The 24,868-nt window shown below is 41.3% G+C and overlaps 1 protein-coding gene across 1 annotated transcript; it reads right to left on the bottom strand.

Annotated features, from left to right (window-relative positions):
• Window positions 1-478: 478 nt before the first annotated feature.
• Window positions 479-15,964, bottom strand: LOC106574983 (zinc finger protein 883-like). The gene is made up of 2 exons (XM_014151118.2): window positions 15,683-15,964; window positions 479-2,459 (listed from the first exon to the last, which is right to left on the bottom strand). Exons 1-2 carry the CDS (start codon window positions 15,783-15,785, stop codon window positions 1,054-1,056), a joined length of 1,509 nt encoding a protein of 502 aa, XP_014006593.2. The 5' UTR covers window positions 15,786-15,964; the 3' UTR covers window positions 479-1,053.
• Window positions 15,965-24,868: the final 8,904 nt, after the last annotated feature.

The following is a 24,868-nucleotide window of genomic DNA, read 5'->3' on the forward strand; positions in this document are numbered from 1 at the left end:
TTTACACTTTTCGCACCAAAGTACGTTCATCTCTAGGTGACAGATGGCTGCGTGGTCCCATGGTGTTTATACTTGCATACTATTTTTTGTACAGATGAACGCGGTACCTTCAGGCATTTGGAAATTGCTCCCAAGGATGAACCAGACTTGTGGAGGTCTACAATAGTTTTTCTGGGGTCTCGGCTGATTTCTTTTGATTTTCCCACAATGTCAAGCAAAGAGGCACTGAGTTTGAAGGTAGGCCTTGAAATACATCCACAGGTACAACTCCAATTGACTCAAATTATGTAAATTAGCCTATCAGAAGCTTCTAAAGCCATGACATCATTTTCTGGAATTTTCCAAGCTATTTAAAGGCACAGTCAACTTAGTGTATGTAAACTTCTGACCCACTGGAATTGTGATACAGTGAATTATAAGTGAAATAATCTGTCTGTAAACAATTGCTGGAAAAATTACTTGTGTCATGTACAAAGTAGATGTCCTAACCGACTTGCCAAAACTATAGTTTGTTAACAAGAAATTTGTGGAGTGGTTGAAAAACAAGTTTAATGACTCCAACCTAAGTATGTAAACTTCTGACTTCAACTGTATAGGATCACAATAAAGCATTCTACGCTTTCTTCATTTGATCCAATTCAACATTGCCAATTATTTAATGACATGGGAATTAAGTGGAGTGTCTAATCTTAGCTGGTTTGAGAGAACTGATGAGGCTTCTCTCCTTTATGTATACATTGGTGTCTTTTTAAATGGCCCAATCTGTAGAATCTCTTCTCACAATCAGTACAATGATAAGGCTTCTCTCAAGTGTCTATCCGTTAGTGTGTTTTTACATTGCCAAATCGGGAAAAACTATTTCCACATTGAGAGCAGAAGTAAGGCTTCTCTCCTGTGTCTGTTCTCTGATGACCTTTTAGCTCAGCTGTTGTTTTAAAACATTTTCTACAGTCAGATCAGTGGTAAGGCTCCTCTCTTCTGTTTACCTTGGTGTCTTTTTAAATGACCCAGTTGAGAGAAACTCTTTCCACAGTCAGAGCAGGAGTAAAGCTTCTATCCTCTGTGTATACGTTCATGTTGTTTTAAGGTGCCCAGTCGAGAGAAACTCGCCCCACAGTCAGAGCAGGAGTAAGGCTTCTCTCCTGTGTGTATACGTTCATGTTGTTTTAAGGTGCCCGGATGAGAGAAACTCGCCCCACAGTTAGAGCAGGAGTAAGGCTTCTCTCCTGTGTGTATACGTTCATGTCTTTTTAAGTCACCCAGTTGAGAGAAACTCTTTCCACAGTCAGAGCAGGAGTAAGGCTTCTCTCCTGTGTGTGTTCTTTGATGAACTATTAGCTCAGTTGATGTTGTGAAGCATTTTACACAGTCAGAGCAGGAGTAAGGCTTCTCTCCTGTGTGTATACGTTCATGTTGTTTTAAGGTGCCCGGATGAGAGAAACTCGCCCCACAGTCAGAGCAGGAGTAAGGCTTCTCTCCAGTGTGCATACGTTCATGTTGTTTTAAGTTGCCCAGTCGAGAGAAACTCGCCCCACAGTCAGAGCAGGAGTAAGGCTTCTCTCCTGTGTGTGTACGTTCATGTTGTTTTAAGGTGCCCAGTCGAGAGAACCTCGCCCCACAGTCAGAGCAGGAGTAAGGCTTCTCTCCTGTGTGTGTTCTCTGATGAATTTTTAGCTCAGTTGATGTTATGAAGCATTTTACACAGTCAGAGCAGGAGTAAGGCTTCTCTCCTGTGTGTGTTCCATGATGAACTTTTAGCTCAGTTGATGTTTTGAAGCATTTTACACAGTCAGAGCAGGAGTAAGGCTTCACTTCTGTATGTATACGTTCATGTCTTTTTAAGTGGCCCAGTTGAGAGAAACTCTTTCCACAGTCAGAGCAAAAGTAAGGCTTCTCTCCTGTGTGTGTACGTTCATGTTGTTTTAAGGTGCCCAGTCGAGAGAAACTCGCCCCACAGACAGAGCAGGAGTAAGGCTTCTCTCCTGTGTGTGTTCTTTGATGAACTATTAGCTCAGTTATTGTTGTGAAGCATTTTACACAGTCAGAGCAGGAGTAAGGCTTCTCTCCTGTGTGTATACGTTCATGTTGTTTTAAGGTGCCCAGTCGAGAGAACCTTGCCCCACAGTCAGAGCAGGAGTAAGGCTTCTCTCCTGTGTGTTTTCTCTGATGAACTTTTAGCTCAGTTGATGTTGTGAAGCATTTTACACAGTCAGAGCAGGAGTAAGGCTTCTCTCCTGTGTGTATACGTTCATGTTGTTTTAAGGTGCCCAGTCGAAAGAAACTCGCCATACAGTCAGAGCAGGAGTAAGGCTTTTCTCCTGTGTGTATTTTTAGGTGTATTTTTAGCTTTGATGGAAGTGGGAAAATCTCCTTACAATGTGGGCAGTGGTGAGACCTCTTAGCTCTGTGATCTTCCTGATGTTGCTCTCTGGATGTAGCGAATGTCTTAACATGGTCTCCTGTGTGAACAACACCAGAAGAACCAGTCAGTTGGTGTGATATTCATGTCAATCAAATGTATATTATGAAGCCCTTTTTACATCTGCAGTTGTAAGAAAGTATTCTACAGAAACCCACCCAAAATCCCCAAAAAGTAAGCAATGCAGATGTAGAAGCACAGTGGCCACGAAAACCCCCCTAGAAAATAGGAACCTTGGAAGAAACAGAGAGGAACCAGGCTCAAAGGGGTGGCCAGTCCTCTACTGGCTGTACCGAGTGACATACAGTTGAAGTCAGAAGTTTACATACACTTAGGTTGGAGTCATTAAAACTCATTTTTCAACCACTCCACAAATTTCTTGTTAACAAACTATAGTTTTGGCAAGTCGTTTCTAGTTTGTGCATGACACAAGTCATTTTTCCAACAATTGTTTTCAGACAGATTATTTCACTTATAATTTTCTGTATCACAATTAGTGGGTCAGAAGTTTACATACACTAAGTCGACTGTACCTTTAAACAGCTTGGAAAATGATGTCATGCTTTAGAAGCTTCTGATAGGCTAATTTACATCATTTGAGTCAATTGGAGGTGTACCTGTGGATGTATTTGAAGGCCTACTTTCAAACTCTCTGCCTCTTTGCTTGACATCATGGGAAAATCAAAAGAAATCAACCAAGACCTCACAAAAAAAAATATAGACCTCCACAAGTCTGGTTCATCCTTGAGAGCAATTTCCAAACGCCTGAAGGTACCACGTTCATCTGTACAAACAATAGTACGCAAGTATAAACAGCATGGGACCACGCAACCGTCATACCGCACAGGAAGGAGACGCGTTCTGTCTCCTAGAGATGAACGTACTTTGGTGCGAAAAGTGCAAATCAATCCCAGAACAACAGCAAAGGACCTTGTGAAGATGCTGTAGGAAACAGGTACAAAATTATCTATATTCACAGTAAAACTAGTCCTATATCGACATAACCTGAAAGGCCGCTCCAAAACCGCCATTAAAAAGCCAGACTATGATTTGCAACTGCACATGGGGACAAAGATAGTACTTTTTGGAGAAATGTCCTCTGGTCTGATGAAACAAAAATAGAACTGTTTGGCCATAATAACCATCGTTATGTTTGGAGGAAAAAGGGGGAGGCTTGCAAGCCAAAGAACACCATCCCACCATGCAGCACGGGGTGGCAGCATCATGTTGTGGGGGTGCTTGGCTGCAGGAGGGACTGGTGCACTTCACAAAATAGAAAATGATGTGGATATATTGAAGCAACATCTCAAGACATCAGTCAGGAAGTGAAAGCTTGGTCGCAAATGGGTCTTCCAAATGGACAATGACCCCAAGCATACTTCCAAAGTTGTGGCAACATGGCTTAAGGACAACAAAGTCAAGGTATGGGAGTGGCCATCACAAAGCCCTGACCTCAATCCTATAGAACATTTGTGGGCAGAACTGAAAAAGATTGTGTGAGCAAGGAGGCCTAGAAACCTGACTCAGTTACACCAGTTCTGTCAGGAGGAATGGGCCAAAATTCACCCAACTTATTGTTGGGAAAGGGTACCCGAAACGTTTGACCCAAGTTCAACAATTTAAAGGCAATACACTCAATTAGTATTTGGTAGCATGTAAACTTCTGACCCAACTGGGAAATGTGATGAAAGAAATAAAAGCTGAAATAAATCATTCTCTCTATTATTATTCTGACATTTCACATTCTTAAAATAAAGTGCTGATCCTAACTGACCTAAGACAGGGAATTTTTACTAGGATTAAATGTCAGGAATTGTGAAAAACTGAGTTTAAATGTATTTGGCTAAGGTGCATGTAAACTTCCGACTTCAACTGTATGTATTCATGTCAGTAGGCTGTGCAATACAAAAGGGGAATAAAACTGTTCTAAAGTGGGTAAGAGTTGAAAGCTAAAAAGGGGCAAAAGTCGTGAAAATTATGAGCCATATCATCCTCCACTCACTATCACAAGGGTTACTAACTACAAAGACTAATTTCATAGAACTTTAAAAAACTGGCAGTTTTTCCACTTCAATTTTTTTGTCTATTCTCTGGGCACTCCAGATAGCTCAGTGAATAAACAAATGCTGGCAATACTGGTGTCATCCCTGCAAGACTCAGTAGCATGAAATAACATCTACCTTCTCATTGTAACAGTTCATCATCAAACAGTTCTACTGCAACTTTTCATGCCCAGTGGGAAGTTGGAACGAACAACACAAGCTTTGTTGTGCAGTGTGGAGTTTCTCAGCGATGTGATGTCAGAACTACAGAATTCAACCTAGTAATAGACTGGGTCATGTCATGACTTGCCCTTTTGGGTGAGGATCATAGGCGCCAAAAGCCACAACATGTCAAAGTCAACATCCAATACACATTGGGCTCCCGACTGGCGCAGTGGTCTAACACACTGCAGTACCTGGTTCGAATCCAGGCTGCATCACATCCGGCCGTGATTGGGAGTCCCATAGGGCAGCGCACAATTGGCCCAGCGTCGTCCGGGTTTGGCCAGGGTAGGCGTCATTGTAAATAAGAATTTGTACTGACTTGCCTAGTTAAATAAAGTTTAATATAAAAAAGAAACAAATAATTGGTACACACTTCACCGGTGTTCTCCACTCTATATAATATATGTTTATAGATGTGTTGTTGTTTATTTGATGAATTTCTAAAATAAAGGTTCAATAAAATAAGCTCTAAACTTGAATTTTTACTGATTTTGTTTTAGTAATAAAGACTGACTTCAAAGAGACCACATTCTAGTCCTCCATCCCCCACTTAGTCTGACTGCTGCTCTCTCTGGCTCCACAACAAACCCCGCCCAGCCATCAAGAGGTGGGAATACCCAGCCAGCCTACAAGTAGATAGTAAGTGCTTTACAGCAGAAAGAGACTTGGGACCAGCAGCACAATCTTGTGTAGAGGGTGTTCTAAATACTGTAATTAGAAATAGTGTGTACCGTTTTTGTTTGTTTGTTTTTTACTTTGTGTGTGGTTTGTGGTGTGTTCACTTATGACATTAGATCAGTGTTGGCTGCTAACTTAGCCCTTATCTTAAATATTTCACTTCTGTGTTTGGAGACATTGTATCAGCATTCTTGTCGCGTCTCATGTTAGAGGACTGGCCAACCCTCATAGCCTGGTTCCTCTCTAGGTTTCTTCCTAGGTTCCAGCCTTTCTAGGGAGTTTTTCTTAGCCACCGTGCTTCTTCACCTGCATTGCTTGCTGTTTGGAGTTTTTAGGCTAGGTTTCTGTACAGCACTTTGTGACATCAGCTGATGTAATAAGGGCTTTATAAATACATTTGATTGTTTTGGGCCAATCGTGAAGAACACCTGGGTGACTTCATACTAAATGTCATGTAGCTTGCTCATTCTTGAAGTTATCGGTCTGAAACTTTGCACAAACACCATCTAAATTACCTCCAGCTTCTTAGCTGAAAGTGTGACCTTTGAAATGCAAGAGAAAGCTCAAATAAAACAGAGAAACAACAGTCCGTCATTACTTTAAGGCATGAAGGTCAGTCAATGCGGAACATTTCAAGAACTTTGAAAGTTTCTTCAAGTGCAGTTCCAAAACCATCACGCACTATGATGAAACTGGGCTCTGATGAGAACCGCCAGAGGAAAGGAAGACCCAGAGTTACCTCTGCTGCAGAGAATAAGTTAGCGTTAACTGCACCTCAGATTGCAGCCCAAATAAATGCTTCACAGAGTTCAAGTAACAGACACATCTCAACATAAACTCTTCAGAGGAGACTGCGTGAATCAGGCCTTCATGGTCGAATTGCTGCAAAGAAACCACTACTAAAGGACACCAATAATAAGAAGAGACTTGCTTGGGCCAAGAAACACGAGCAATTTCCACCAACTGGTGGAAATCTGTCCTTTGGTCTGAGGAGTCCTAATTTGAGATTTTTGGTTGCAACCACTGTGTCTTTGTGAGACGCAGAGTAGGTGAATGGATGATCTCTGCATGTGTGGTTCCCACCATGAAGCACGGAGAAGGAGGTGTGATGGTGCTTTGCTGGTGACACGGTCTGTGATTTATTTAGAATTCAAGGCACACTTAACCAGCATTCTGCAGCGATACACCATCCCATCTGGCTTGCGCCTAGTGGGACTATCATTTGTTTTTCAACAGGACAATGACCCAAAACACACCTGCAGGCTGTGTAAGGGCTATTTGACCAAGGAGAGTGATGAGGTGCTGCATCAGATGACCTCGCCTCCACAATCACCCGACCTCAACCCAATTGAGATGGTTTGGAATGAGTTGGACCGCAGAGTGAAGGAAAAGCAGCCAACAAGTGCTCAGCATACAGTGAGGGAAAAAAGTATTTGATCCCCTGCTGGTTTTGTACGTTTGCCCACTGACAAAGAAATGATCAGTCTATAATTTTAATGGTAGGTTTATTTGAACAGTGAGAGACAGAACAACAACAAAAATCCAGAAAAACACATGTCAAAAATTTTATAAATTGATTTGCATTTTAATGAGGGAAATAAGTATTTGACCCCTCTGCAAAACATGACTTAGTACATGGTGGCAAAACCATTGTTGGCAATCACAGAGGTCAGACATTTCTTGTAGTTGGCCACCAGGTTTGCACACATCTCAGGAGGGATTTTGTCCCACTCCTCTTTGCAGATCTTCTCCAAGTCATTAAGGTTTCGAGGCTGACGTTTGGCAACTCAAACCTTCAGCTCCCTCCACAGATTTTCTATGGGATTAAGGTCTGGAGACTGGCTAGGCCACTCCAGGACCTTAATGTGCTTCTTCTTGAGCCACTCCTTTGTTGCCTTGGCCGTGTGTTTTGGGTCATTGTCATGCTGGAATACCCATCCACGACCCATTTTCAATGCCCTGGCTGAGGGAAGGAGGTTCTCACCCAAGATTTGATGGTACATGGCCTCGTCCATCGTCCCTTTGATGCGGTGAAGTTGTCCTGTCCCCTTAGCAGAAAAACACCCCCAAAGCATAATGTTTCCACCTCCATGTTTGACAGTGGGGATGGTGTTCTTGGGGTCATAGGCAGCATTCCTCCTCCTCCAAACACGGCGAGTTGAGTTGATTGCAAAGAGCTCCATTTTGGTCTCATCTGACCACAACACTTTCACCCAGTTGTCCTCTGAATCATTCAGATGTTCATTGGCAAACTTCAGACGGGCACGTATATGTGCTTTCTTGAGCAGGGGGACCTTGCGGGCGCTGCAGGATTTCAGTCCTTCACGGCGTAGTGTGTTACCAATTGTTTTCTTGGTGACTATGGTCCCAGCTGCCTTGAGATCATTGACAACATCCTCCCGTGTAGTTCTGGGCTGATTCCTCACCGTTCTCATGATCATTGCAACTCTACGAGGTGAGATCTTGCATGGAGCCCCAGGCCGAGGGAGATTGACAGTTATTTTGTGTTTCTTCCATTTGCGAATAATCGCACTAACTGTTGTCACCGTCTCACCAAGCTGCTTGGCAATGGTCTTGTAGCCCATTCCAGCCTTGTGTAGGTCTACAATCTTGTCCCTGACATCCTTGGAGAGCTCTTTGGTCTTGGCCATGGTGGAGAGTTTGGAATCTGATTGATTGATTGCTTCTGTGGACAGTTGTCTTTTATACAGGTAACAAACTGAGATTAGGAGCACTCCCTTTAAGAGTGTGCTCTTAATCTCAGCTCGTTACCTGTATAAAAGACACCTGGGAGCCAGAAATCTTTCTGATTGAGAGGGGGTCAAATACTGATTTCCCTCATTAAAATGCAAATCAATTTATAACATTTCTGACATGCGTTTTTCTGGATTTTTTTGTTATTCTGTCTCTCACTGTTCAAATAAACCTACCATTAAAATTATAGACTGATCATTTCTTTGTCAGTGGGGAAACGTACAAAATCAGCAGGGGATCAAATACTTTTTTCCCTCACTGTATGTGGGAGCTCCTTCAAGACATTTGTTAAAGCATTCCTCATGAAGCTGGTTGACAGAATTCCAGTGTGCAAAGCTGTCATCAAGTCAAAGGGTGGCTACTTTGAAGAATCTCAAATGTAAAATACATTTAGATTTGTTTAACACTTTTTTGGTTACTACATGATTCCATATGTGTTATTTCATAGTTTTGATGTATTCACTATTATTCTACAATGTGGAAAATAGTCAAACTAAAGAAACCCTTGAATGAGTAGGTGTGTCCAAACTTTTGACTGGTACTGAACATATGACTTCATATCAGTAGGCTGTTCAATACAAAAGGGAATTAAGCTATTAGGGCCGTCCCCGACTAAAATAAATCCTGGTTGACCGAGAGTCGTCTGTTCTTTCAACCAACCGATTGGTCGAAATTGTAAAAAGTATATATTTTTTCCATATATAGACACACCCTATGTTTGAATAAAATCCACTATATGCAGGCTACTGAGCTTGTCTGATGCTTTTAAGCACTGCAATTAAAAATGAAAACACACAAATGACTCAAGAGGGAGCCAGAGATCAATATAGCCTAACCGGAAGAAAAACAACCTGTTCCAGAACCCCCCCTTCTCCTCCCCACTGCTGCTGTTCTCCGCAGATTCTACCGTTACTCTCCTGAAGTTGCTGGTAAAAGGCTACACCAGCGGTCGGCAACCTTTTCCATTTGGAGTGCCAAGGTATCGTACAATTTCTACTGATCTGCGTGCCAGTTATGATTTTCATCTGCACATTTTCATGGAACCGTTTCATTTAATTTATAATAGTCTTTATATCTCAAATCAATGTCACGTAAATAAATTGCCATTGCCAATATGTAAAGATAGCCTACATAAAGCCAACAATAAAAACACTGCAGCTTGTATGTAGAACATATTTCTTATGAAAATAAATATTCTATAAATCACATTGGCTATGCATGACCTGACTGCAAGGAACTTGAAAGATTGTATCAACTATTAATTTGGTCTGGCCTGTGCTAGCAAACTTGCAACATTGTATAAAATATTCTGGGCCCTGAGGAAAAGGCGCAACACTCGCTCACCATTAAACATTCTTAGTTTAATTAAGCAAGTTTAAAAGATTGACGTTTCGGCCTGGGGCTAGGGGGCAGCATTTGCACGTCTGGATAAAAAAAATGTACCCGATTTAATCTGGTTACTAATCCTACCCAGTAACTAGAATATGCATATACTTATTATATATGGATAGAAAACACTCTAAAGTTTCTAAAACTGTTTGAATGGTGTCTGTGAGTATAACAGAACTCATTTGGCAGGCAAAACCCTGAGACATTTTCTGACAGGAAGTGGATACCTGATGTGTTGTATTACCTTTAAACCTATCCCATTGAAAAACACAGGGGCTGAGGAATATTTTGGCACTTCCTATTGCTTCCACTAGATGTCACCAGCCTTTACAAAGTGTTTTGAGTCTTCTGGAGGGAGATCTGACCGAACAAGAGCCATGGAACGATGATGTCCCATTAGACACCTGGCGCGCGAGTTCATGTTGGGTACCCTCGTTCCAATACGTTATAAAAGAGTATGCATTCGTCCACCTTGAATATTATTCATGTTCTGGTTAAAAAAGGCCCTAATGGTTTATGCTATACAACGTTTGACATGTTTGAACGAACGGAAATATATTTTTTCCCCTCGTTCATGACGAGAAGTCCGGCTGGCTTAGATCATGTGCGAACAAGACGGAGATTTTTGGACATAAATGATGAGCTTTTTTGAACAAAACTACATTCGTTATGGACCTGTGATACCTGGAAGTGACATCTGATGAAGAGAATCAAAGGTAATGGATTATTTACATAGTATTTTCGATTTTAGATCTCCCCAACATGACGTCTAGTCTGTATCGCAACGCGTATTTTTCTGGGCGCAGTGCTCAGATTATTGCAAAGTGTGATTTCCCAGTAAGGTTATTTTTAAATCTGGCAAGTTGATTGCGTTCAAGAGATGTAAATCTATAATTCTTTAAATGACAATATAATATTTTACCAATGTTTTCTAATTTAATTATTTAATTTGTGACGCAGACTTGACTGCCGGTTATTGGAGGGAAACGATTTCCTCAACATCAATGCCATAGTAAAACGCTGTTTTTGGATATAAATATGAACTTGATAGAACTAAAAATGCATGCATTGTCTAACATAATGTCCTAGGAGTGTCATCTGATGGAGATTGTAAAAGGTTAGTGCATCATTTTAGCTGGTTTTATGGTTTTGGTGACCCTGTCTTTGACTTGACAAAACATTACACACAACTCTTGTAAATGTACTGTCCTAACATACTCTAAATTTATGCTTTCGCCGTAAAACCTTTTTGAAATCGTAAAACGTGGTTAGATTAAGGAGATGTTTATCTTTCAAATGGTGTAAAATAGTTGTATTTTTGAAAAATTTGAATTTTGACATTTATTTGGATTCAAATTTGCCGCTCTTGAAATGCACCTGCTGTTGATGGAGTGCACCACGGATGGCACGCTAGCGTCCCACCTAGCCCATAGAGGTTAATAAAACTTTTTTGAAATTATGGTGAGCGAGAGTTGCGCCTTTTCCTGTTCAATGAGTTAAGACAATCAGAAACAGTATTAGTTGGCCCATTTGTAGGCCTACATTTGAGTTCTGGCCAGTTAGCCTAGGCCTACTTCTATGCGTAATCAGGTGTGTGTCCTTACTCAAGATTGACAGGAGCGCTCCAAACCATAGACAATGAATAAATTGACAACTCATAAATGGAATGAAATATACCAAAAGTCTTTTTCTCTCAAGTGTAGCCTAGGTTGTAAGCTCTGCAAACAATATGCCAACTCCTATAATGACAATGGTCAGACTGTAATAATAATATATTGAATGCATTAACAGAAATGATCATAACCAAACAAACATTGTAGATTAGAAATTATGGGAATTAACGGTAAAAGTACTACTGATGATACTGGTTTGCCATCCCCACAGCCTCTGCAATGGATTAGTCCACTCAGACAGGCAACGGACTAGTCCACTCAGACAGGCAACGGACTAGTCCACTCAGACAGGCAACGGACTAGTCCACTCAGACAGGCAACGGACTAGTCCACTCAGACAGGCAACGGACTAGTCCACTCAGACAGGCAACGGACTAGTCCACTCAGACAGGCAACGGACTAGTCCACTCAGACAGGCAACGGACTAGTCCACTCAGACAGGCAACGGACTAGTCCACTCAGACAGGCAACGGATTAGTCCACTCAGACAGGCAACGGATTAGTCCACTCAGACAGACGTGAATCAGACAGGTGTCTCGTGTGCCATAACATTTTTTATATACAGTGCTGCTTGAAAGTATGTGAACCCTACAGGGCTGGTCATTATTTTGCTATAAAATATTAAAATAAACATAAAATCCTTATCTAAACCCCAATTCGTAATAAAGACATTCAAGTAAATAAAATAAAAAGTGATATTTTTTCATTGTTATATAAACCACTTTTGTTAAATAAACAAACTCATATTTGATGTGTGCAAAAATATGTGAACCTCTTCAGTCAATAGCTTGTTGCACCCCCACTAGCAGCGATAACTTGGAGTAAACATCTCCTATAGCCAGTAATCAGTCTCTGACATCTGTTAGAGAGATTTTTCCCCACTCCTCCTTACAGAACTCAGCCGATTGAAAGAATCTCCTGGTATAACTCAGAATTCATGGTTCCCTTAATGATGTGGAGTCATCCAGGTCCAGAGGAAGAAAAGCAGCCCCAGATCTTTACATTCCCACCACCATGCTTGACTTTTGGGGATAAGGTTATTTTGGCGGTAGGCAGTGTTGATTTGGACTCATCGGTCCAGAGAATGGACTTCCAGAAACCTTCAGGTTTGTCCAGGTGGTCTCTGGCAAAGTTAAGACGGGCAGTTTGGTTCTTGTGTGACAGCAGAGGCTTCTTCCTAGCAACCCTCCCATTTTGATTCAGTGTTCTTATTGTTGAAGCATGCACAGTTACCTGAGATGCAGCAAGTGAGGTCTGCAAATCTCTAGATGTTATGTTTGGGTTGGCTTTTACCTGATTTATTATTGTTATTGTGGCTCTTGGGGATATTTTGGAAGGGTATCCACTTCTAGGCCGAGTTTCTGTCATGTTAAATGCTTTCCATACGTAAATTGTTTGCCTCACAGTGGAATGAAGGAGCTCAAAACTTTTTGAGATGATTTTATAGCCTTCCCCAGACTGAATTGTTCCAACTACCCTCGTCCTGTTGTCCTCTGAGATCTACTTTCCTCTCGGCTTGGTGTGCTTTGCATTCACCTGGATGGGTAACACCAAACTGATCAGGTTTCTTATCTCTGTCAGAGTCCCGCCCAAACTCTTTCCTAATGATCTCTCCTTTGATTGGTTCATTTGGTACCCAATTATTTACCCACCTGAATCTACTTACCTACTTGATTTAACCAATGCAACTTGAAGTTCACTTATTTTTGACCTGCACTAATTCCTTTTTAATGTTATTTTTTTGACTACACGCATAATTTCCTCTACACCAACATATGATATTGGTAAAAATAAACCTGTTATGTCAGATCAAAAGGCTGGTTCTGATTAAATGAAGATGTCATGGTAAAAACAAACAAATCTAGAATTGCACAAGGGGTTCACATACTTTCAAGCAGCACTGTATATATTAGCCACTGCTCATCTATCCACTAAACAATCAACCAGTCGACTAAATGGGGTCAGCCCTAAAAGCTGTTCAACAGTTGAGGGCAAAAAGGGTGAATATTATGATCTATATCATCCTCCACTCACTATCACAAGGGTTAGTAACTACACAGACTCATTTCATATCATCCTCCACTCACTATCACAAGGGTTAGTAACTATACAGACTCATTTCATATCATCCTCCTCTCACTATCACAAGGGTTAGTAACTATACAGACCCATTTGATATCATCCTCCTCTCACTATCACAAGGGTTAGTAACTACACAGACTCATTTCATATCATCCTCCACTCACTATCACAAGGGTTAGTAACTACACAGACTCATTTCATATCATCCTCCACTCACTATCACAAGGGTTAGTAACTATACAGACTCATTTCATATCATCCTCCTCTCACTATCACAAGGGTTAGTAACTATACAGACCCATTTGATATCATCCTCCTCTCACTATCACAAGGGTTAGTAACTACACAGACTCATTTCATATCATCCTCCACTCACTATCACAAGGGTTAGTAACTACACACTAATTTTCACCATTTTGAAAAGAAGGTTGACGATATCCGATCCTCGTTTGCTAAGTCAAACGACACCGCTGGTCCTGCTCACACTGCCCTACCCTGTGCTTTGACCTCTTTCTCCCCTCTCTCTCCAGATGAAATCTCGCGTCTTGTGACGGCCGGCCGCCCAACAACCTGCCCACTTGACCCTATCCCCTCCTCTCTTCTCCAGACCATTTCCGGAGACCTTCTCCCCTTCCTCACCTCGCTCATCAACTCATCCTTGACCGCTGGCTACGTCCCTTCCGTCTTCAAGAGAGCGAGAGTTGCACCCCTTCTGAAAAAACCTACACTCGATCCCTCCGATGTCAACAACTACAGACCAGTATCCCTTCTTTCTTTTCTCTCCAAAACTCTTGAACGTGCCGTCCTTGGCCAGCTCTCCTGCTATCTCTCTCAGAATGACCTTCTTGATCCTAATCAGTCAGGTTTCAAGACTGGGCATTCAACTGAGACTGCTCTTCTCTGTGTCACGGAGGCTCTCCGCACTGCTAAAGCTAACTCTCTCTCCTCTGCTCTCATCCTTCTAGACCTATCTGCTGCCTTTGATACTGTGAACCATCAGATCCTCTTCTCCACCCTTTCCGAGTTGGGCATCTCCGGCGCGGCCCACGCTTGGATTGCGTCCTACCTGACAGGTCGCTCCTACCAGGTGGCGGGGTGAGAATCTGTCTCCGCACCATGCGCTCTCACCACTGGTGTCCCCCAGGGCTCTGTTCTAGGCCCTCTCCTATTCTCGCTATACACCAAGTCACTTGGCTCTGTCATATCCTCACATGGTCTCTCCTATCATTGCTATGCAGACGACACACAATTAATCTTCTCCTTTGCCCCTTCTGATAACCAGGCGGCGAATCGCATCTCTGCATGTCTGTCAGACATATCAGTGTGGATGACGGATCACCACCTCAAGCTGAACCTCGGCAAGACGGAGCTGCTCTTCCTCCCGGGGAAGGACTGCCCGTTCCATGATCTCGCCATCACGGTTGACAACTCCCTTGTGTCCTCCTCCCAGAGTGCTAAGAACCTTGGCGTGATCCTGGACAACACCCTGTCGTTCTCCACTAACATCAAGGCGGTGACCCGATCCTGTAGGTTCATGCTCTACAACATTCGCAGAGTACGACCCTGCCTCAGACAGGAAGCGGCGCAGGTCCTAATCCAGGCACTTGTCATCTCCCGTCTGGATTACTGCAACTCGCTGTTGGCTGGGCTCCCTGCCTGTGCCATTAAACCCCTACAACTCATCCAGAACGCCACAGCCCATCTGGTGTTCAACCTTCCCAAGTTCTCTCACGTCACCCCGCTCCTCCGCTCTCTCCACTGGCTTCCAGTTGAAGCTCGCATCCGCTACAAGACCATGGTGATTGCCTACGGAGCTGTGAAGGGAACGGCACCTCCATACCTTCAGGCTCTGATCAGGCCCTACACTCAAACAAGGGCACTGCGTTCATCCACCTCTGGCCTGCTGGCCCCCCTACCTCTGAGGAAGCACAGTTCCCGCTCAGCCCAGTCAAAACTGTTCGCTGCTCTGGCACCCCAATGGTGGAACAAGCTCCCTCACGACGCCAGGACAGCGGAGTCAATCACCACCTTCCGGAGACACCTGAAACCCCACCTCTATAAGGAATACCTAGGACAGGATAAAGTAATCCTTCTAACCCCCCCCTTAAAAGATTTAGATGCACTATTGTAAAGTGGTTGTTCCACTGGATATCATAAGGTGAATGCACCAATTTGTAAGTCGCTCTGGATAAGAGCGTCTGCTAAATGACTTAAATGTAAATGTAAATTTCATAGAACTTCAAAACACTGGCAGTTTGTCTACTTCACTTCTTTAGTCTACTATCTGAACACTCCAGATAGCCCAGTTGTTCAGGGATGTGTGATGTCAGTAGTACAGAATTCAACCTAGCAATAGACTGGGTCATAACTTATGGAGGTCTAATTTATGAAGATAACTTATAGATAGAACCTGCTCTTACCATGAGAAACAGATTTACCAATCTCCTCCTCCTCTTCTTCATCTTTAATGTTGACATTCAGCTCCAGTGTTTGACTACAGTCTTCCAGCTTCACCGATGCCATCTCTGGATCCTGCAGTGCAAACTGGGCTCCACTGTCACAATCAGGACCCAGTGACTGTAGGTTTGGACTCAGTGTGGAAGGAGAGAGGAGGGCTGGATTTTGTCCTCACTGTTGATGTTACCGGCCTCAGACTTAATCTGAGTCGGCCTGTAGTAATAAAGAGAAACGGACACAAAAGTTAGTCTTGACAGTTATGGCGCTTTCTTTATTCTCAAACTATATTAGATCAGGTACCTAAGCATTAACAAACCATTCAATTAATTTCAAATTAGGCGGTTCACACTATAAATTAGTCTACACAACGTAAATGCACAAAACCTATAGTAGATTTCCTAAATTCACACACAGAGCATTCAGAAAGTACTCAGACCCATTGACTTTTCCATGTTTTGTTATGTTACAGCCTTATTATAAATGGATTAAATTGTTTTTTTCCCCTCGCCATTCTACAGACGATGCCGCAAAATGACAAAGCAAAAACATGTTTTTAGAATTTTTTGAAAATCTATTAAAAATGTAACTGAAATATCACATTTACTTAAGTATTCAGACCATTTACTCAGTACTTTTTGAAGCACCTTTGGCAGCGATTACAGCCTCAAGTCTTCTTGGGTATGAGCTACAAGCTTGGCACTAGAGGTCGACTGATTAATCGGCATGGCCGATTAATTAGGGCCGATTTCAAGTTTTCATAATCAGTAATTGGCATTTTTAATACGGATTATAGCTGATTACATTGCATTCTGCGAGGAAACTGCGTGGCAGGCTGACCACCTGTTACGCGAGTGCAGCAAGGAGCCAAGGTAAGTTGCTAGCTAGCATTAAACTTATCTTATAAAAAACAACCAATCTTAACATAATCACTAGTTAACTACACATGGTAAATTATATTACTAGGTTAAATAGCTTGTCCTGCCTTGCATATAATCAATGCGGTGGCTGTTAATTTATCATCGAATCACAGCCTATTTCGCCAAACTGGGATGATTTAACAAAAGCGCATTCGCGAAAAAAGCCCAATCATAGCACGAATGTACCTAAACATAAACATCAATGCCTTTCTTAAAATCAATACACAGAAGTATATATTTTTAAACCTGCATATTTAGTTAAAGATATTAATATTAGCAGGTGTATCAGGGTTATATTGGTGATTCCCGTTGCCACTTTATTGTTTAGCCAATGGGTTTTTGGTTTTAGTTTTGTCTTGCCTTCACCTACTCAACATGGCATCTTATTGGCTGGTTTGTGTAGCTTGCTTACGAGGGAGGATGTTTCAGTTAGAATCGTTCCAGTGAACAAGCATCAAACCAGCGGTAAATTGTTGGTTGCAAAGCACTGTACGTCAAAAGTTATTTTTATACTCCCAAGTGATGATTTTAATGTACAATTTATATCAATATGTTTGTAAATGTTACTAGAACACCACACATAAGATATAGCGTTTTTTGGTGCATATTTGTTGTGCATTTTGTTGTAGAGAATTCCAGCTAATACTAGCTAGCAACTTACTGTGTCTGGTGGGGGGGGGGTTGTATATTTTGTACAGTGCGTGAGTGCAGAGTTGGATGGTGAGCCGTGCATTGCATGACATGCAATTTTGTGCCGTTTCTATCAGAATAAATCTCCATGACTGGTGCTGCAAGTTGGAGTTCGTGTCGATTATTGATTTACACAAAGCAAGAAGAGTACTGTTACACAGGCAATATTAACTAGGGAAATTGTGTCACTTCTCTTGCGTTCATTGCACGCAGAGTCAGGGTATATGCAACAGTTTGGGCCGCCTGGCTCGTTGCAAACTAATTTCCCAGAATTTTACATAATTCTGACATAACATTGAAGGTTGTGCAAAAAAAGGTACAAAAATGTAACAGCAATATTTAGACTTACGATTGCCGCCCGTTCGATAAAATACGGAACGGTTCCGTATTTCATTGAAAGAATAAACGTTTTGTTTTCGAAATGATAGTTTCCGGATTTGACCATAATGACCAACGGCTCGTTTTCTGTGTTTATTATATTATAATTAAGTCTATGATTTGATAGGTCAGTCTGACTGAGCGGTGGTAGGCGCCAGCAGGCTCATAAGCATTCATTCAAACTTTACTGTGTTTGCCAGCAGCTCTTAGCAATGCTTGCTTCACAGCGCTGTTAATGACTTCAAGCCTATCAACTCCTGAGATTAGGCTGGCAATACTAAAGTGCCTATTAGAACATCCAATAGTCAAAGGTATATGAAACACAAATGGTATGGAGAGAAATAGTCAATGCGTCATAATTCCTATAATAACTACAACCTAAAACTTCTTAACTGGGAATATTGAACCACCAGCTTTCATATGTTCTCATGTTCTGAGCAAGGAACTTAAAACGTTAGCTTTTTTACATGGCACATATTGCACTTTTACTTCTCCAACACTGTGTTTTTGCATTATTTAAACCATTAAACCAAATTGAGCATGTTTCATTATTTATTTGAGACTAAATAGATTTCATTTATGTATTATATTTAGTTAAAATAAGTGTTCATTGTTCATTCAATATTGTTGTAATTGTCATTATATTGGCCGATTAATCGGTATAGGCTGTTTTTGGTCCTCCAATAATCGGTACCGGTGTTAAAATCATAAATCGGTCGACCTCTACTTGGCACACCTGCATTTGGGGAGTTTCTCCCATTCTTCTCTGCATTTCCTCTCAAGTTCTGTCAGGTTGGATGGTGAGCATCGCAAAACAGCCATAGTCAGGTCTCTTCAGGGATGTTCGATCTGGCTGTGTGCTTAGGGTCGATGTCCTGTTGGAAGGTGAACCTTCACCCCAGTCTGAGGTCCTTGGAAGGTTTTCATTAAGGATCTCTTTGTAATTTGCTCCATTCATTTTTCCCTCGATCCTGACTAGTCTCCCAGTCCCTGCCGCTGAAAAACATCCCCACAACATGATGATGCCACCACCATGCTTCACCGTAGGGATGGTGCCAGGTTTTCTCCAGATGTGTTTCATCAGACCAGAGAATATTGTTTCTCATGGTCTGAGAGTCCTTTAGGCGCCTTTTGACAAACTCCAAGCGGGCTGTCATGTGCCTTTTACTGAGGTCATGTGCCTTTTACTTAGGAGTGGCTTCCATCTGGACACACTACCATAAAGTGCTGACTGGTGGAGCGCTGCAGAGATGGTTGTCCTTCTGGAAGGTTCTCCCATCTCCACAGAGGAACTCTGGAGCTCTGTCAGAGTGACCATCGGGTTCTTGGTCACCTCCCTGACCAAGGCCCTTCTAACCAATTACTCAGTTTGGCCGGGCGGCGAGCTCTAGGAAGAGTCAATCCTGTCTCAGAGCTCTACAGATAAATCCTTCGACCTCATGGCTTGGTTTTTGCTCCGACATGCACTGTGAAATGTGGGACCTTATATAGACAGGTGTGTGCCTTTCCAAATCATGTCCAATCAATTGAATTTACCACAGGTGGACAACAATCAAGTTGTAGAAACATCTCAAGGATGATCAATGGAAACAGGATGCACCTGAGCTCAATTTTGAGTCTCATGGCAAAGAGTCCAAATACTTAAGTAAATAAAGCATTTGGTTTTTTTTGGCAAACAAATCAAAAATTCTGTTTTCGCTTTGTCATTATGTGCTATTGTGCGCAGATTGATGAGGAAAAATGTAATTTAATCCATTTTAGAATAAGGCTAACGTAACAAAATATGGAAAAAGGGAAGGGGTCTGAATACTTTCCAAATGCACTGTAAGGAATTGGCAACTCGTTCTCATTCTGAGAAATAAGGTAGACCACTTGATTTTAACATCTGAACAAAGCGGACAGGCTAACAAGCTTTTCAAACAGTTGGAGACAGAAAGAAGGGTGTGTTCATAACAATTCAACTGTTCAACCTTGTTAGCAAATAGATCCAAGTTGGCTAAACTTGAAATAAAATGATTAGCTGGCTAGTCACTAGCACGTGAGCTTGAGAGATTTTTGAGACCTGTGTTAATTTTCTATAATGCCTACAATAAGTTAGTCATTGCTAGTTACATTTGTAACAAAAAAAGGGCTTTTTAATAGACTTGAACGACAGATCAGTGATTATTGCGACAACAACAAAAAAACAGGTTAAACAATTTTTATCAAATAACAAATTATTAGTGGGTGTTATGGTTGTGGAAGGCTTATATTTAGCCTCGGTATAACTTCACAAGCCCTGAATTCATTCCATTATTGCTGACTGTTTTGAAAGGCAGTGTATTTGACCTTTAATTGCACAACGCTTATATAGAGAAAAACTAAATCGAGATATATATCGTGAATCGCCTAGAAGTTTGAAAAACTGAAGATACGTTATACTGTAGTATACTCTGTACTGTTGTACTGTACTGAACTAACCGTTACTTTACTTTCCTGTACTCTACTGTACAGTGCTTCCCAATTTTGTGAAACAGTAGCTATGTTTCCAAGTTATCCAGTGATTTTTTTTTTTTGACATTTAGAAAAAGTTGGAATAGAAAATAGATCAGACAATTGCCCGCTAGGTTGTTTCCATTTAACTATCTTGTGTTGATAAAAACAGCTGGACGTAATGACGCACTCCATATTATCAAAATGATTTGGCAATGATCATTTATTTCATAAATACTGTTTTCTTCCTCATTTGTCAGAATAAAGAAACTTTGACAAAAGAAAGATCCACCCGTCAAACAGATAAAAATGTTGTCGAGCATTAAAATATTTCTCCTATATCTGGCGTTTCCATTACACATGTCGCAAATACTGTTTTTGCCACATAGCTTTTGTTGAATTCACCCGAGTCAATGGAAACCTGCCTAATGATGTCTGAGTGAGTGGTTCATACTTGGTCAGGTCTAATGTTTGGGTCAAGTAAAAAAAAAAAAGACATCCAAAGACGTCGACGTCAGTCCGTGCTTACTGGGGTGTATCCTACAGTGTCGGCCTATAACTTTATTTTATAAATGTCCATCCATGTGGTAGGCCTAGCGTTTGTAAAACAGCCAGTTGCATTGGCTTTATTAGTCCTGGTTCCTGTGACTAATCATTTTGTCTATTTAAGCTCTGAATAGACCCATCAGCTACCCAACTTTATCAGGAGTTATCCTGAGCCTATTGGCAATGAGAATCAATGCATTTACACAGCGGGAAATGCAGAAGTAATAATTTTTTGCCATGATTATATCGTCAAAAATGTACAGAGAAACTTTAAACGACTGATTATCATGACAATTTAGCTGACGGGGTTAAACTCCCGGACAACTGTGGTTTCAGAGTCCTGCAATAGAGCGGAGATGCTAATATTTGTGTAAACTCGACATAGTTGTGTTCTGTGGGTGTCACTGAGTAGACTGAACAATCCATAGGTAAGGCTGTAGAGTGCAATATGAATGTCCAACACAAACAAAAGACCCTCCATATTCAACTGGCGGACCGCGGTCCGGATACAGAATGGGGTCAATACGGAAACCCTAATTTTTGCCATTGGGCTTCGACCCCTGGTATCATATAAACACACAAAACAGGTTTAGAATTGAATTGCAGGAAATTAGCTTTAAAACAGCTAAATGTTTTCTCCGCCAATTAGAGGGTTGTTTAGATTTTGGGGTTGCAAGTTTGAGGTTTGTTACTACGCCAATAAATGACAATATCCATCTGGACCTTTGCCACCTAGGACATTTGTGTGACTGGACCTTCTCAAATAGTACTGGAGTATCCCTGCAATAGACTGACTGGGAAGGTGATTTTTCAGTCAAAGTCCTGCAATAAGAGCTAAGACGCTAATATTTGTGTAAACTATTGGTAATTGTTTTCTGTGGGTGTCACCCGTTTCATGGGTGCACAATCCAACCCGATTCATAAGTGCATATATGAATGACCCCAAAGCAATTTTGCGGTCTAAAACCACCCGTGTGATTTCAACAGTTTTTTTCTGGTTATTTTCAAACTTTTTTATTGCATTTTTTAACATTTATTTATCTAGGCAAGTCAGTTCAGAATAAATTCTTATTTACAATGACGGCCTAGACCGGTCAAAACCTGGACGACGCTGGGCCAATTGTGTGCCGCCCTATGGGACTCAATAATGAAACGAATTAATTATTGTAATTAATTTAAAATTAAGTAACACCATTCAAACCATGTTTAGCGTTATCTAGTCCAAATATGGCATGATTCCATTATTTTGTATCAGTTTGCGTCACTTTCAACGAGGGACTTATTTTGAGGGCGAACCGCAAATTCCACTATTGTGGCTAATCGTTAATGTTGCTATCTTCACATAGGTAGGGACAAGCGAGTACCAGGGCTGAGTCCAGCAGAAGGACTGAGACGTTGGCCACGATCAGATATAAATGTATTATATAGAACAAACATGCCTCTGATCCTAAGGATTCATGTCAGTTCTATTCAGAGGATTTCTATCTGCAACTTTCCAAAACGTTTTTGTTCTTTAACATCTCCAGGCGAAACCCACTGAGCTATATACGAAACTGGAAAGCCTCACAAATGAACGCGTGGTGGACTCCGCATCTTGCGATTTAAAAAAAAAACATTCTTCACTCACTCGGTTTGGCACAAAACCTTTCCCAAACGTGATAATACCTTGCCAGGTGTGTTATCTAACATGTTATTACGTTATTTTGGCATTAGACAGTTTAAACGTGCTATTACATACCTGTAGTAATAAAGAGAAACGGACAGCACAGTTTAAGCGTTTTATAAATTCTAAAGAATGGTGCCAGCCTACCGGAACTTCCTGTTCCCCCCACTACCAAAGTGCAACAGAGACATCTATTGGATTGATGGACTAACTTCTGCTAAATCATGTAGAATATAGAAGTGAGATTGATTAGCTACACAAATAAAACTTGGTTTAAAAAACTAAAGGGGTGTCTGTTTTAGTGTCTAAGTTTTTCATCCATTACATATGTATTGTAGATTATCTCTGTGGAAGGCCAAGAAGATCATCAAGAATCTCAGCCACCAGAGACACAGCCTGTTCACCCTGTTACCATCTATCAGGTGGAGACAGTACAGGTGCATCAAAGCTGGGCCAGTCATACTTGATTTTGATTTAGAGAATATTGGTGACTAGCAAATTGTCTTGTCCCAGTGTGTAGAGGTGTCGTGACATGTATTGAGTAGATAAATACAGATATACAATACCAGTCAAAAGTTTGGACACACCTACTCATTCCAGGGTTTTTCTTTATTTTTTACTATTTTCTACATTGTATAATAATAGTGAAGACATCAAAACTATGAAATAGCACATATGGAATCATGTAGTAACCAAAAAAGTGTTAAACAAATCAAAATATATTTTAGATTCTTCAAAGTAGCCACCCTTTGACTTGATGACAGCTTTGCACATGCTTCACCTGGAATGCTTTTCCAACAGTCTTGAAGGAGTTCCCACATATGCTTTGCACTTGTTGGCTGCTTTTCCTTCACTCTGCAGTACAACTCATCACAAACCATCTTAATAATGTGTTGAGGTCGGTGATTGTGGAGGCCAGGTCATCTGATGCAGCACTCCATCACTGTCCTTCATGGTCAAATAGCCCTTACACAGCTATTCCTGTTGTTAATTTGAATGCCATGAATTAGGCAAATCTAAGGTGCTCTAAATAACTCTACAGTAGAAGCTAACAAAACTGACCAGTAAAGTAAAGAGGCTAACATTCTATAATGCTCCCTTTCCTCTGCACAGTTCTCTCACAGTGAGAAACAATAGGATTACAGTAGTGTGTTACAATTTATTGAGAATTAAATGATGGAATGACTTTAATCTTCACTAGTCAGAGAACAGATGAGGTTTCTCACATTCATGTATATGTTGGTGTCTTTTTAAGTGACCATGTTGAGAGAAACTCTTCCAACGGTCAGAGCAGGAGTAAAGCTTCTCTCCTGTGTGTATATGTTGTGTTTTTAAGTTGCTCTGCTGAGAGAAAATAGTCTCACAGTCAGAACAGGAGTAGGGCTTCTCTCCAGTGTTGAATTATGAACTGTCAGGTCCCTTGACATTTTGCAGCTCTTCCCACAGTAAGAGCAGGGATACAGATTGTCTCCTGTGTGTATTTTAAGCTTTGATAGAATTGGGAAAATCTCCTCAATGTAGGTAGTGGTGAGACCTCTTAGCTCTGGGATCTTCCTGTTGTTGCTCTCTGGATGTAGAGAATGTCTCAGTATGGTCTCCGGTGTGAGCAACATCAGAAGAACAAGTCAGTTGGTGTGACATACATGTCAATCAAATATATTTTATAAAGCCCTTTTTACATCTGCAGTTGTCACAAAGTGTTCTACAGATACCCTAACTTAACGTATCAGGCGTAGAAGAAACACCACAAGCTTGCGGTTTTCAGGCTTTGGCTTCCTCTCTGCCTTTTCCCTGAAAAATGGATGCTTCCGGTGTTTGTTGACTCCACTGAGGGTGCAGGTACCGAGACTAAAACCCCAAAGAGCAAGCAATGCAGTGGTTAGCAAAAACTCCCTAGAAGGAAGGAACCTAGGAAGAAACCTAGACAGGAACCAGGCTCCGAGCAGTGGCCGGGCTCTGGCTGGGCAACTCAAGGACATTACGAGACTTGTCCAGAAGCCACTCCTGCATTGTCTTGGCTGTGTGTTTAGGGTCGTTGTCCTGTTGGAAGGTGAACCTTCACCCCAGTCTGAAGTCCTGAGCGCACTCTGGAGCAGGTTTTCATCAAGAATCTCTCTGACATCTACTGTCAACTGTGGGACCTTATATAGACAGGTGTGTGCCTTTCCTAATCATGTCCAATCAATTGAATTTACCACAGGTGGACTCCAATCAAGTTGTAGAAACATCTCAAGGATAATCAATGGAAACAGGATGCACCAGAGCTCAATTTCAAGTCTGATAGCAAAGGGTCTGAATACTTATGTAAATAAGTATTTCTATTTAAATTTGTGTTTTTTTGTAAACATTTCTAAAAACCTGTTTTCATTGGTATTATGGGGTATTGTGTGTAGATTGCTGATAAACGTTTTATTTAATACATTTTAGAATAAGGCTATAAAGTAACAATATGTGGAAAAAGTCAAAGGGGTCTAAATACTTTC

This window comes from Salmo salar, chromosome ssa16 (assembly GCF_905237065.1).
Source record: "Salmo salar chromosome ssa16, Ssal_v3.1, whole genome shotgun sequence".
Classification (NCBI taxonomy): Eukaryota; Metazoa; Chordata; class Actinopteri; order Salmoniformes; family Salmonidae; genus Salmo; species Salmo salar.